We start from the raw sequence: 12,508 nt of genomic DNA, 5'->3' as shown, positions 1-12,508 counted from the left end.
AAACAGGCTGAGGGTTGCTGGGGGGAGGGGTGTCAGGGGAGGGAGGTTGGGTTATGGACATTGGGGAGGGTATGTGCTATGATGAGTGCTGTGAAATGTGTAAACCTGGCAATTCACAGACCTGTACCCCTGGGGATAAAAATACATTATATGTTTATAAAAAATTTTAAAAAGTTAATAAAAAATGACAATTATAATATTACTTACTACATTGTTTTTATGCATTCCCTGTAGTTCTGCTTCTATATGTGATGCCAAAAGAAGAGAAAGTAGTGAAACTATTTAAAAAGCTTTATATGAATGTGTTTTTTAGCAGGAGGGCCATATTCTTTTTGTTTGTTTGAAGATTTTATTTTTAAGTCATCTCTACACACAACATGGGGCTCGAACTCACAACCCCAAGATCAAGAGCTGCATGCTACACCACCTGAGCCAGCCAGATGCCCCAGGAGAGCCATATTATTAACTTTTATTTCAGTAACACTATAGATTAAAAAAAAAAAAAAATTAAGTCAGCTCTACACCCAACGTGGGGCCTGAGCTCATGGCTCTGAGATCAAGAGTCAAGTGCTCCACCGACTGAGCTGGCTGGGCCCCCCAACACTGTACATTTCTAATGGCTTTTTATTTTGACAAGTGTGCAGGTTTAGTGTACAAACACATCAGGAAAATCTAATGATGGTTTGGCTGTTTTGTTTACCCATGGTAATTTAAGGAGATACTTAAGAATTTGCTGAAAAACAACTAAACAGATACATTATCATTATTTGAGACAAGAGCAAGGATTTTTCATTAGAGCAATCCACCATCACTATAAGTGATATGTTTATTTCATTCTTTTTTTAAATATGTATGCACTTTTTAAAATTTCTTTTCAGCGTGTTTATTTCATTCTTAAAAAGCTTATATTCTGGGTGATTTTCTTTAACATATATTTATTTTTAACAAGATAATGTTTATATTTAATTTTTCTTTCATTTTAAGGAATTCATAGCCTAAAATTATCCAGCTAACAAATGTATATTCTTTTTACCTGTACTCTGCTTTTTAGTCCTAGCAGAATTGATAACACTTAAAAATCCTTCCGGGATATATTCAGGCCTCGATACCCAGCCCAGGTCTTGCTTAATTACCACTCTGCTTATATACTTCTCTTTCAGTTTACCCAGCAAATATTTCTAGAATGCCTTCCAGTATGCTGGGAGTGGTGCTAAGTTAGGAAGATACAAAGGTTCAGGGATTCCTTCTTGTAGGAGGAGTAGGAATTTGGGAAGGGTGTCTCAGGCAGATGAAGTCCCAGGGCGGGAACACAGGGCATGTTCTAGTGCCTCAGTAAGAGGCCATGCTTAACATGCTTATGTTAACATGCTTAACATGCTTATGTTAACATGCTTATGTTAAGCATGTCCTCTTACTGAGGCACTAGATCCTAGATCCTAGATACTGCCTCTCTCAGTTGCTTTTTTCAAACAGGTTGATAACTGTAATACAAAATCAGCTATTCAAATAGTATACATTTAAAAATCATTCTTTTCTACCGCTGCCACTCCCGACACATACAGACACTTTGGTTTGGAGTTTAAGGCAGTTTTTTAAAATTTGTTTTTAGAGAGAGAGAATGGGCACACATGAAGGGACAGGAGGAGGAGCAGAGGGAGAGGGAGAGAGAGAGAGAGACTCTTAGACAGGCTTCACACCCAGCATGGAGCCCAATGCAGGGCTCAATCTCATGACCCTAAGGAAAATAAAGAATTGGGCATTGAGCCCACTGAGCCACCCAGGCCCCCCAAGGCAGTTTTGAATAGACGGGAATACTTACGGATTAGTTTAGTTGGTGCATGTCAAGAGTTGCATGAAGACCTACTTGGGCATGTGGATTTGGGAATCATATACAAATGAGGCACCCAGGAGTAGCCAAGAACAACAACAACAAAAAAAGCCTACAGATTCTACTAGAGTGTAGAGACTTCCAGAAAAGAAAAGAAAGGAAAGGAAAGGCAAGAACTTATAAATGTCTCATTCAGCGCTAATCCTGTTTTCAGCTGTGGTGAGAGAGTAAGGGCAGTGAGAAGCTGCGGGTCATTGGTCCCCCAACAGCTGGAACAGAAAGTCCTGTTCTGGCTCTTCTTTCTTCTTCCATCCCATCATTCCCCTCCTTTCCGTGTTCTCCTTTTGTTCCTTTTCCTATTGTTTCCTGGCTTGCCAGCCTGCCAGCACCGCTTATTGCTGTTCTATCCCTCCTACCCCCCAAACTCAGTATCCTTCCTCCCTTTTGGAAATGTTAGAGATGGGAAGCCTGCTTCCCTTCGCTTCACTCCTGCCAGCATGGAGAAGTTCCACATGCGTGAACACACACATGTGCCCGAGTGTGTGCCTGCACAGTTGTGTTTGTGTACTTCTTGGTAATGTGAAGAAGGACATAGGTACTATATTAATCCAAGACAGAGCCCTCGGAATCCTTCGTGGGACTCAAAGGAACTCTGCTAAGGAAATTGACATGTGAGAAGGATACTTATAAAAGATGAAATCATGACTTTCCAATGTAGTCATCTTTGAGAGACATCTGGGATTTTCCATTCTGATTTTAGCAAGGCTACATATCTGAGTACCTAGTAAAAATTTTTTAATGTCGTTGATGTTCAGTTTCCTGAAACAAACAAAGGAGATGTACACACACATACATACACACTTGTAGCCATTCGTGTGAACAGTTCAGTTTTTGTTAATAAGGAGCCCTGAATGTATTAATAATTTTGCTCTGATGGGCACCTGGGTGGCTCAGTGGGTTAAAGCCTGTGCCTTCGGCTCGGGTCATGATCTCAGGGTCCAGGGATCGAGCCCCGCATCGGGCTCTCTGCTCAGCAGGGAGCCTGCTTCCTCCTCTCTCTCTGCCTGCCTCTCTGCCCACTTGGGATCTCTGTCTGTTAAATACATAAATAAAATGTTAAAAAAAAAAAAGAATTTTGCTCTGTTGTGCCCAAGTCCAGTTTTTGCGTGCTTTAAAAGGTTTTTAAAGGTTTAACAGCCCTACCTGGTCACCACCCTAATGCTCTTACTGATTGGTAGAACGTAACAGAGGACACAATTTGGCTGATCTATGGTCTTGTTCAAGCAACACGAATGATACGGATATCCCAGATTAGTCTGAGAAGACATCGTCAGGACCAAAGAGAAGATTACACACTGCCTACTCACACAAACTGTGGTCAGTGCTATCAGTGTCTAGTTGTACCTACCACAGGATTCACCAAAACTTACAAGATGAAGGTAGGTCAGTTCTTAGGGAATATCAAGAAAATAGAGAGAGGTTGGATAGGTGACACATCAGTTCATTTTGTGGAGTGGTGGGACGAAAGAACTGTCCTTGCCAGCCAGTGAGTTAGATTTTCCTGTAAAGTTACTTAAAAATATTTATGTTTAGAAAAAAAATTCCCACTCCTAGCTGTGTATTTCACTTCTCTCCCATACTGTGACTGGCTTAATTCTTACTTACCTTTTTCTCCCTCATCATTCTTCAACACCTTCTAGAATGAAGATTTTGCAAATGGTCTTTGTACACACTTTTGTATTTTGGATGTTTGTCTCCCACTTCTATCTTTGAGCATACATATCATGGAAGGAATAAATAGTTCTTGGTAGTTCTTATTTCTCTAGAATACATGGAGGTACTTACAGAATGTGGTTCTCATTGCAGAGAAACACGTGTCTTTTTGGGAAAGGTCTTATAGAGAAGGAGGGACAGTAGGGATTCTAGAATGAGAGTCCCAGACTAGCAGATGGGAACCTTGTTCCTAGTACCAGCCCTGCTGGTAGCTAACATGGTGACCTTGGGCGTGTTCGCATCTCTGGGCTTTAGGTCTTTTAATCTGTACCATGAGGGTACTGAGCAAGATGATTTGTAAGAATTCTAAAAATTATAAACTATCTCCTCTTTCAGGCACCTGGGTGGCTCAGTTGGTTAAGCGACTGCCTTCAACTCAGGTCAGAATCCTGGAGTCCCAGGATCGAGTTCCACATTGGGCATCCTGGTTGGCAGGAAGTCTGCTTCTCCCTCTGACTTTCCCCCTCTCATGACCGCTCTCTCTCTCTCTCTTTCTCCCTCTCCCTCTCATTCTCTCCCTCTCAAATAAATAAGATCTTTAAAGAGGTGCCTGGGTGGCTTAGTGGGTTAAGCCTCTGCCTTCGGCTCAGGTCATGATCTCAGGGTCCTGGGATCAAGTCCCGTATCGGGCTCTCTGCTCAGCAGGGAGCCCACTTCCCTTCCTCTCTCTGCCTGCCTCTCTTTCTCCTTGTGATCTCTCTCTGTCAAATAAGTAAATTAAATTTTTAAAAATGTGTCTCCTCTTTCTACGTTGGGAACCAGGGAATTCTGCATTGTAAGATTTGGCCATGGATCCTTCTTTTTGTGGCCTTGGCCAAGTCCCAGCATTGTCCTTTGTTTAGGACATGTCTGCAGTACGCGTTCCACAGGTATTTTCAAGTGATTAGTTAATGTTCCTCAAGTGCTTTGAAGAGTCTTATGTATGTTGTCTTTCTGTCCGCTTTCGTGCAGTGGTCCCTAATAGAAACCAAGCGTTCTATAAATGAAATCAGCATTCCTTGGAAAGTCAACGAGGGTTTTTGACATTTCCCAGTCTAAATATGAAAGCAGTGGGACACTGAGCCTGCATAAAACTCCATTTAAAATACACATTTAATAGTTTTCTCCCTTTCACTCTGGAGGGGAGCACAATTTCAGTTCCAGAATGTAAGGGTAATTACGCTCGATAGTTGCTACTGGAGTTGCCATCAGGGTAGTAAAATCTGATCAATTTGGACTTCGCTAATTTGTAACTGGGGTGATTTTACCTGGCTGAAGTTTATTTCTAAACGATGTATGAACAACGTTGTTGTTAAGCAAATTAATAATGTAAAGTAGATTTGGTGGACCGTATTTCTACTTAAAGGAATTATTTTTAAAGCCTTTGGCATGTTAGTTGTTTGCTCATGAGAGCTAATTAAAAATGATTCCTAGCAATTTATTAAAGCAGGAAAACTGAATAGAAATAAATATTCATCATTGGATGTAAGATTTTAGAGTTTGGGTGTCTTTACTGGTGCTGAGTGTGGTGTGGAGGGAAATCAGTCTTGTTTCCTTTTCACTTTGGGCAAATATGACAATTGTCAAAGGGCCCCCAAAACAGGTTGGTGCTATTGGTTGATTTCTTTGGAGCCTGAGGTTAGATAAAGTTTATGTGGGTTTTTTGAATAAGTTGTTTGCAAAGAAGCATAACTGGAGAAGCTTTGCAATGAAGTGATCTTCACCTGTTTGTGGGGGTTACCCCCTTGTTTCGAGAACTCCACATTTGCCCTATATCCCACTCATAAATGTTGAGTTGACTTTATAGACTGCTCACACTGCTTTACTAACCATGATTTTATGTAGTTTTGGGGAGGTCTTTGTTCTCAGAAGTTGTATTTGTGATTACTGCTTTGTAATATTTTCATAAGCTGGAAAGGTGGTTGAATTTCCTTTCCAAAACATCACCTCTTTGCTACATATAGCTAGTTTGTAACTGTCTTACGTTTTATATTTGTAACTGAGAATGCTTTACATTTTTGGAATGGGACATTCCAAACTTGCTTGATGAGTGTGTGTGTGCATGTATATGTGTGTGTTTTGTTCAGGGGCTTTCCAACAAGTTGGAACTGCTGGTTGTTGAACCTGGGACCTTTTTGCTCCATACCTATTAAGCATTATTATAGAAAGCCTTGTAATGTAAAATATTGACTATGATTTATTTGTATTAGTGGGTTTTTTTTTTACCTCTTAAATGTATTTTTCTCTTTAAGGTATGGATAAATACTCCTTTCTCTGATTTCTTCGAAGAATTTTATGAGACAGTTCTGTGTGTGGCTACTAAAAAGAGAAATACAATTTAACTTTTTAAGTTGCTTGCCTGGATTTTTTGGGAGTGCTTGCATATGGTCGACTGAATACAAATTATTTGTGAGTTAGTGATGGCTGACATCTATCTACCTACTATTTAATGAAGTTTATGCATTACTGGTCCATCTTTCAAAATAAGCTTTCTCTCCATAGATGTGTGTATGCATGTGGTGTGTGTATATACTGCATATACATGTATGGGTGGCCATCATAGGAAAATACTCTTCTCTTGAATATTGATGTGTATCTTCAAGGAAGGTATTTGTAATTACCTGGAGCTCATTTCACACAGCATTTCTGGTATATTCAATTCTATATTGTGGAATTTTTGAAGGTGGTTTCTTCCTATGGTAACATCCATCTGTGCTTTTTGAATACAAATGAGAAACCTCTTAAGGGACCAAGTCTCAGTCTTTTTAAAAACTAAGAATAATTCGGAGGGAGTATCCGAAAGCCAGCCACTGAAGTTAGAAGCACAAGTTTATTGTTTGCACACAGACCTGAAAGTAAATATGAGCTGTTTGACAAACAGTGACAAACAGTGACACTGCGGTGCTTTTTTTTTTTTTTTTTTGGTTAAAGATAGTGGCTTCTGTGTTGAGGATGGTCTGCTTTTACTAAGCTCGCAGTGGTGAAGGCAGGATAAATCTGTTTTTAGGCAGAGGTAGAAGGATGTGCTATGAAGGTAGATGCTTAGTGATGGCGACTTGCCTGACATCAGCCCGTAAATAAAGAGTCCGGCATAATACCAGCCTCTCCTATTCTCACCTCTTAGAATTGTGAAGGAAATGTGTGACTTTGGCGCTTTAAAGAGAAACTTACAACAGCCAGCCACTTTCGGGGCACTTGCAAGGCTGTTTTCTGGCAGTATTTTAAAATGATACGGATGAACCATGTATTTGCCAGGGCTTTCATGAAGTATCTCAAGTTGCCTTTGACGGCAGCTTGAATATTTCAATCTCCTTGTCAGTCGCTAGCCCCTAGAGGTTACGGGACCGCCGCTGAGCTTTGGAATGGTCCCTGCTGGACACCTGCTTGGCCAGCAGCATTGGTCTCTCCTCTAGGCAATTTGTGAGCTGTTTGGGGGTGGGGGGAGGAGGAGGGAGGGGAGCCGAACGGGAGGGGAAAGGGGGAGAGAAGAAGGGGAGGGCAGCATTGAATTAGATTGTTGATAGCGTCCCTCGGAGGACTGCTATTAAGAACACGCTGCTCTGTACTTCTCCGCTGCAGAAGACAGAGTGATATTCGTGTTACCACGGCATGTTGTAAATGGATGAGATTCTGCTCATCCCGGCTTGGAGATAAGAATAGGGAAAGGAGAGCAACTTGAATCAGAAGCCACTAGAAGAGCGTGCAGAGTTCTGCAGCAGTTCATGCTTGTTCTTACATTTTGCCTTCTTCTAACTGGAAAACAGAGAGACGGGCATTTTTCTAAACGGGCTTTTCCCATAATGGCATTCTTGTATTGTGTGGCCGGAGCTCGCACGGGAGGCGAGCAGGCTGCCGAATTTAGTCACTGATCTCTATTAGCTGTGGCCTAAGGCTATGCTGAGGTTTATATCCCATTTGTATTGTTGCAGCTCGAAAGAAGAATGTTCAGAGGATGACAAGTGTATTCTGAGTAGGTATGTTGTTTCATTTTCATACAAAACCCATCTATTTTTTTTTCCTTCTACTATTGGTCAGAAATCAGGTTAATAGGTGCAGAATCGAGTACAGCGCTGCAGTATCCCTGTTAAGGTAGAACAATGGTAAAGCCAGCTTAAACCGACGGCAACAACAACAAAATAAAACCCCAGCCGCTTTTATTAAATAAAGCTGCATTGTGTGGTCTGCAGGGTGCAGTCATATATATATATATATATATATATATATATATATATATATATATATATATACACTGCAGTCAACGCTTTCCTAACGAGGTGGCACTATTGTTGAGTTAGAACGATAGAATCCTCATATTGCTTTAGGGGACAGGAGGGTTTAAAGGAGGTACCTTGCAGCCCTGTTTTACAGATCGGAGGCTTCGGTGTTAAGGGCACAGGCAGATGGCTTGCTTGTTCGCTGCAGTCGCTCGCTGCTGTGTCGGGACAGTGTGGAATGGAAGTTCTAGTTGGTAGTCTGTTATGGAAACGCTGTTTACTGTTATTGTAGTACCGTGGTGACAACATGCCATTGAAATGGAAAACGAGCTCTCCTGCTATCTGGAAATTCCCAGTTCCTGTGCTTAAAACATCCAGGTCAACTCCACTTTCTCCAGCATACATGTAAGTGAGAGAAAAGAGAATATTAAAGTGGGGTTTCATTCCTGAATCAACCTTGTGGCAAACGGGGGTAAAAAAAAAAAAAATCCCGAACAGCAACATCCCCAAACCCACAAGTGTAAAAAATCTCAAGCTGGTTTATAATGAAATAAGCTGGTTTATAATGAAATATATTGGCATGCCCACGTTTTACCTTCTGTTGCTTGTCCTAGGAGTTGATGTTTATTTTTATTTAATGTGCTTAATGGTCATCGGATTACTAATGTACAAGTCTAAAGGTATACCTAAGGAATTGCCTAAGGATAGACTTTCATGTTTTATGCCGGTTGGGTTTTGTTTCGAATTTTTGTGTAGCTGAAATATTTAAGAGGACTTCTTTTGTGTAGTGGCACTAAACACTGCTGGTGAAGGGAAATGCTCTCTATAATTTTTGGATCAATTGGAAACATTCGGAGTTAACACATTGGTCAGAAAATGAGCCTTGTAACCAGGACTTTTATACTTGTGTACGCATATTAATAAGTTCAATGTTCTATCTCTCCCAGTTTTATAATTCCGGTTCTGAGGTGTAAGTTCAAATTTGTGCAAGTTCTAGTTCTGTCAATAGTTATCTACATACATAGAGTTGCAAAGTATGGTCTACAAATGTCTGTTTTCGAAATTTATTTTAAGTAAATATATACTAAAATAGATTGGGAAGTCTTACTAGAATTTTTTAAAATCTGAGTTTTTAAATTTGCAAACTGTTGCCTTAGAAACAAAATCCAGGCGATATAATGAAATCTTTTAAAATACTGTCTGTGATCCTTTTTTCCCCACCTTTCGGTAGGGGAAGGAGTAAGAGAAAGCTGGACCTTTTTTTAAATTTTTATTTTTAAAATATTAGCATACGAAAAGCTTTTGGAGTAGAAGCCTGTTCTAATTGTATTTCCTTAACAGTATTTTTCAGTAGGAAAGCTATGGAAAATTCTTCCTGCTTTAGGTTAATTATGTGTTCAGAAAGCCGGTGAGTTGCCATTTTATTAGTTTTTGTTTTATATGAGGTTCAGAAGCACAGTGGTGTCTTATCTGGTTCTTTGAAAAGCTTTCAGCTGCTGAGGAACTATGCTGGTGCTCTCAGCCCAAAGGAAGTGAATCCCTAGAAAGCTTTGAAAAATGAGGACATTTTAGAGTGAAATTCTGACATCATGTCATTTTCAGATTATTTTTTATGTTCTTCCTTAGAAGTGCTTCAGATGATTTTATCTGTTTGCTTGTTTGACTTTTCCCATAGAGTTAAAATTTTAAGTTAGATTTGTGAAAGAAAAGGGAAAAAAAGATCAGCTATATTTGTTTCTCAAAAGCTGAATTTGTCAAAAGCACAAATTAATGGAGGTGACAAGTTAATTGAGGTGACAAGTTAATGGAGCTCCTTCAAATCATTTGAGAAAATGTGATGTGCCTGTTGACTTTCTGAATCCTAGCTGGTGAGAAATGAGCAAAGATTTACCAAAAGCAACTTCATTGTAAAAACAAAATAAAACATATGCCCTCCCAAACTTGAAATCAGTAGGGTACAATTAATAATGGCTATTAATGAGTCTGATGTTCCTCTTATATTTCACCATACAGAGGATCCAAACTGTAGCTCCTACCTACTGTGGCTAGATTTTTAGAGATGCTTAAAAAAATGTATATTTTATTAATTCATACTAGCCACAGGCTCAGGTACAGCTTAATACAGCATCTGTAATGAATCACTTTCTTCCTTTTAAGTACTCGCCTCTTTGACCTGATGATGTGAGTGAATTGATTTAGATGGTGGAAGCTGGAAAATACCACACATCTTGCATGTTGATGTTGATTGCTGGTAGTACACAGAGGTAGAATGGGAAAGTGCATTCGATGGGCTAGTGTTAGGTTACAACATTTTGACATTGTCACAGTCTAAGTTATTAAATTGGCCTTAACTTATTTTTCCTTATAAACAAATTAATATGGCATTTTAAATATCATATCAATATACACAGGGGAAATATGTTAAATATAGGAAAAAAGACTAGCTTAGGGAGTGTAAGTCTGGTTTCTAAAATACATTGCTTAGTTTTTGACTGTTTCAGGTTGGAGTTCATCGCCTTACTTGGCCAGAAATAAAAATACCATGTGTAACACGTTCTCATCAGACCTTCTTTATATTCCACAACACTTCTGCACACAAAATGATACCTAAGTTGAGCGTAATTTCCCACTTTCAAAAATCACAAAGACTAAGTTAGAAAACTGGGTCAAGTAACGTTATGTTTGCTCTCACAGTTGTTGGGTTAAATAGTTATTTGTGTCTTTGGGTCTAAAGTCTTTGCCTTGAAATGGAATAGTTGAATTCTGACTTTTTGGCCAGTTATGATATTTTAGAGTTGATCCATGAAATTATATCTAACCCTTTACAGTATTATCTGGAATACAGAATTCTGGACAGTTCCGAGAAACACCTTTTTTGTATGTTTTCTTGAGTCGCATCATTATTGGTTTGTAGTATTGTATCAATATTTATTGTGATTTGTCAAATAACACATTCCATGGTTTTCATCAAGGATTTGGGTCATTTTTCAAAGAATGAAATGTCAATAAAAATCTTTGGGGCTGTAGTAAAAATGTGCTGTAGCAGTTGAGCAAATATGGAAAAAATATAAAGGCTCCTTGTGGTCTCGTTCTCAAGGGTAGATGACGCTTAGGTGTGTAGTGCTTGCTACTCCTGTGAAAGGGACAACAGAAAATGTTTCACTTACTGCAAGCATTAAACAGAAAGGCGATTTTGCCCTTGTGGATTTCAAATCCACGTTTGCCTTCTTTCTTGTGGAAAACTTGAATGAGAGGCTCAACCTGTCCATATATTCAAGACAGATCGATGATGAGGACAATGTTGATGGCGATATTAAGGAGAATCAACTCTTCTATAGCATAAACGCTCTTTCTTTGCTCTTCGAGTTGTGTTATCCTCTGATTCAGGAATAGTGGGAGTACCCTAAAGACAAAAGATGGAGGAAAAAAAATCCTTTGGCCTTCAGGCGGCTTGGTTACCAAATGCTTAGTCTTTACTGGTTAGATGGAGCCTTCCCTCAGCTTCCGTTTGGAACCCTTGCAAGGTGGTGTGCCATCCATACCGAATTCTGAAGGGACCATCTTAATAGAAAACTGAGTGATGTGTTTGTGTTACTCTCTGTTCCACAGTAGGTTGAAGTTCAGCCTTAGCCTGAGGGAGGATCTCCTGGTCAGTGTAAACTGAATTAGTAAAGACTCCCTTCTTGACAGGGGTGAACCCTATAAATTAACCTGTCATTTTGCCTAAATTAATAAAACTGAAAGGACAGTCACATCTAAGTGGTTTTCTGGTGTTTTGGTATTCAGTGTTTTAAAACAGCAAATGGTTCCTTCAGGCTACTGTTAGAGGGTTAATGTATTGTTAATTTCTAAGGGCAGCTGAAATAGATCAGGATTAGCATTAGCAATCCTTTTATCTTTTTTCACAAGCTGTAAGTTTTGATAACAATGCTGTGGCACTAAAGAGGAAGACAATGGGTAGGAATTAAGCAGTGCAATGTAGCAGGGAATTTTCTAGCTAGCCACATGCGATGGGATGTTTTCATTTGAAATTTTACCTTTCTCAAGCTAGAAGACAGTGAGTGTAGAATGAGTGTTAGACCTGTGCACCTTAAACTAACGTATTTATTTGGCTTTGGTCAGCTTCCTGCTTACGGTTATTTTGTTTAATATGTAAAATAGAGTTTGTAGTATATATCAACAGCACAGTACTTTATAGCAATTGTTTTCTATCATCGTATCATTAAAATTCAGTCTCTAGATTTCCTGAGGAAAGACTGCGCAGCCTGTATAAGCATCCCTGGTTTATGGGTGATTCAAAAAAAGAGAATAAAAACAGGCATTTTCAAAAATTTGACATGTCTTCCGTTCCCAAAGATTGTCTTTTGTTCTTATTTAATGATTATAATAAAACCTCATTTTAGAAGTCACGTTTTATTTGGCAAAATACTTCTTAAATTCACCATCTCAAATTAGAAAAGAATATATGTAAGTCCTTTCACAGTTACCACACACATAAACTTTTGTCTGCTTAATTTGTTTTTACTAAATGCTCACTCTAACAAAATTATGTGGAGAAATAACATAAACATCGCCTAAGAACCATTTAGTGTGAGTGCGTAACTTCGGTGGCACGTCCTTGGGGAATTTCTATTGTCTGAGCCTACAGAGGGCTAGCTTAACACACATTAATGGAAAACCCTAGAGCTAAAGATGACCTTAGAGGTCATTAGAG

The 12,508-nt window shown here is 39.3% G+C and overlaps 1 protein-coding gene across 8 annotated transcripts in view; it reads left to right on the top strand.

Annotated features, from left to right (window-relative positions):
* KLHL13 (kelch like family member 13) overlaps positions 1–12,508 on the top strand; it is a 202,966-nt gene that overhangs the window by 126,774 nt on the left and 63,684 nt on the right. Inside the window, exons 1-2 of one of the 8 annotated variants that reach the window (XM_059157699.1) lie at positions 7,116–7,554; positions 8,087–8,199. The exons of 5 other annotated variants lie outside the window; for them this stretch is intronic. In XM_059157699.1, the coding sequence (XP_059013682.1) occupies positions 8,102–8,199 (98 nt within the window). In that variant the 5' untranslated portion in view covers positions 7,116–7,554; positions 8,087–8,101. Of the gene's footprint in view, positions 1–7,115; positions 7,555–8,009; positions 8,200–12,508 lie in introns of those variants that run through there. 2 more of the 8 variants (XM_059157700.1, XM_059157698.1) reach the window with 2 other exon arrangements.

The sequence above is a fragment of the Mustela lutreola genome, chromosome X, assembly GCF_030435805.1.
Source record: "Mustela lutreola isolate mMusLut2 chromosome X, mMusLut2.pri, whole genome shotgun sequence".
Taxonomy (NCBI): domain Eukaryota; kingdom Metazoa; phylum Chordata; class Mammalia; order Carnivora; family Mustelidae; genus Mustela; species Mustela lutreola.
This window is presented reverse-complemented; position numbering and strand designations above follow the sequence as displayed.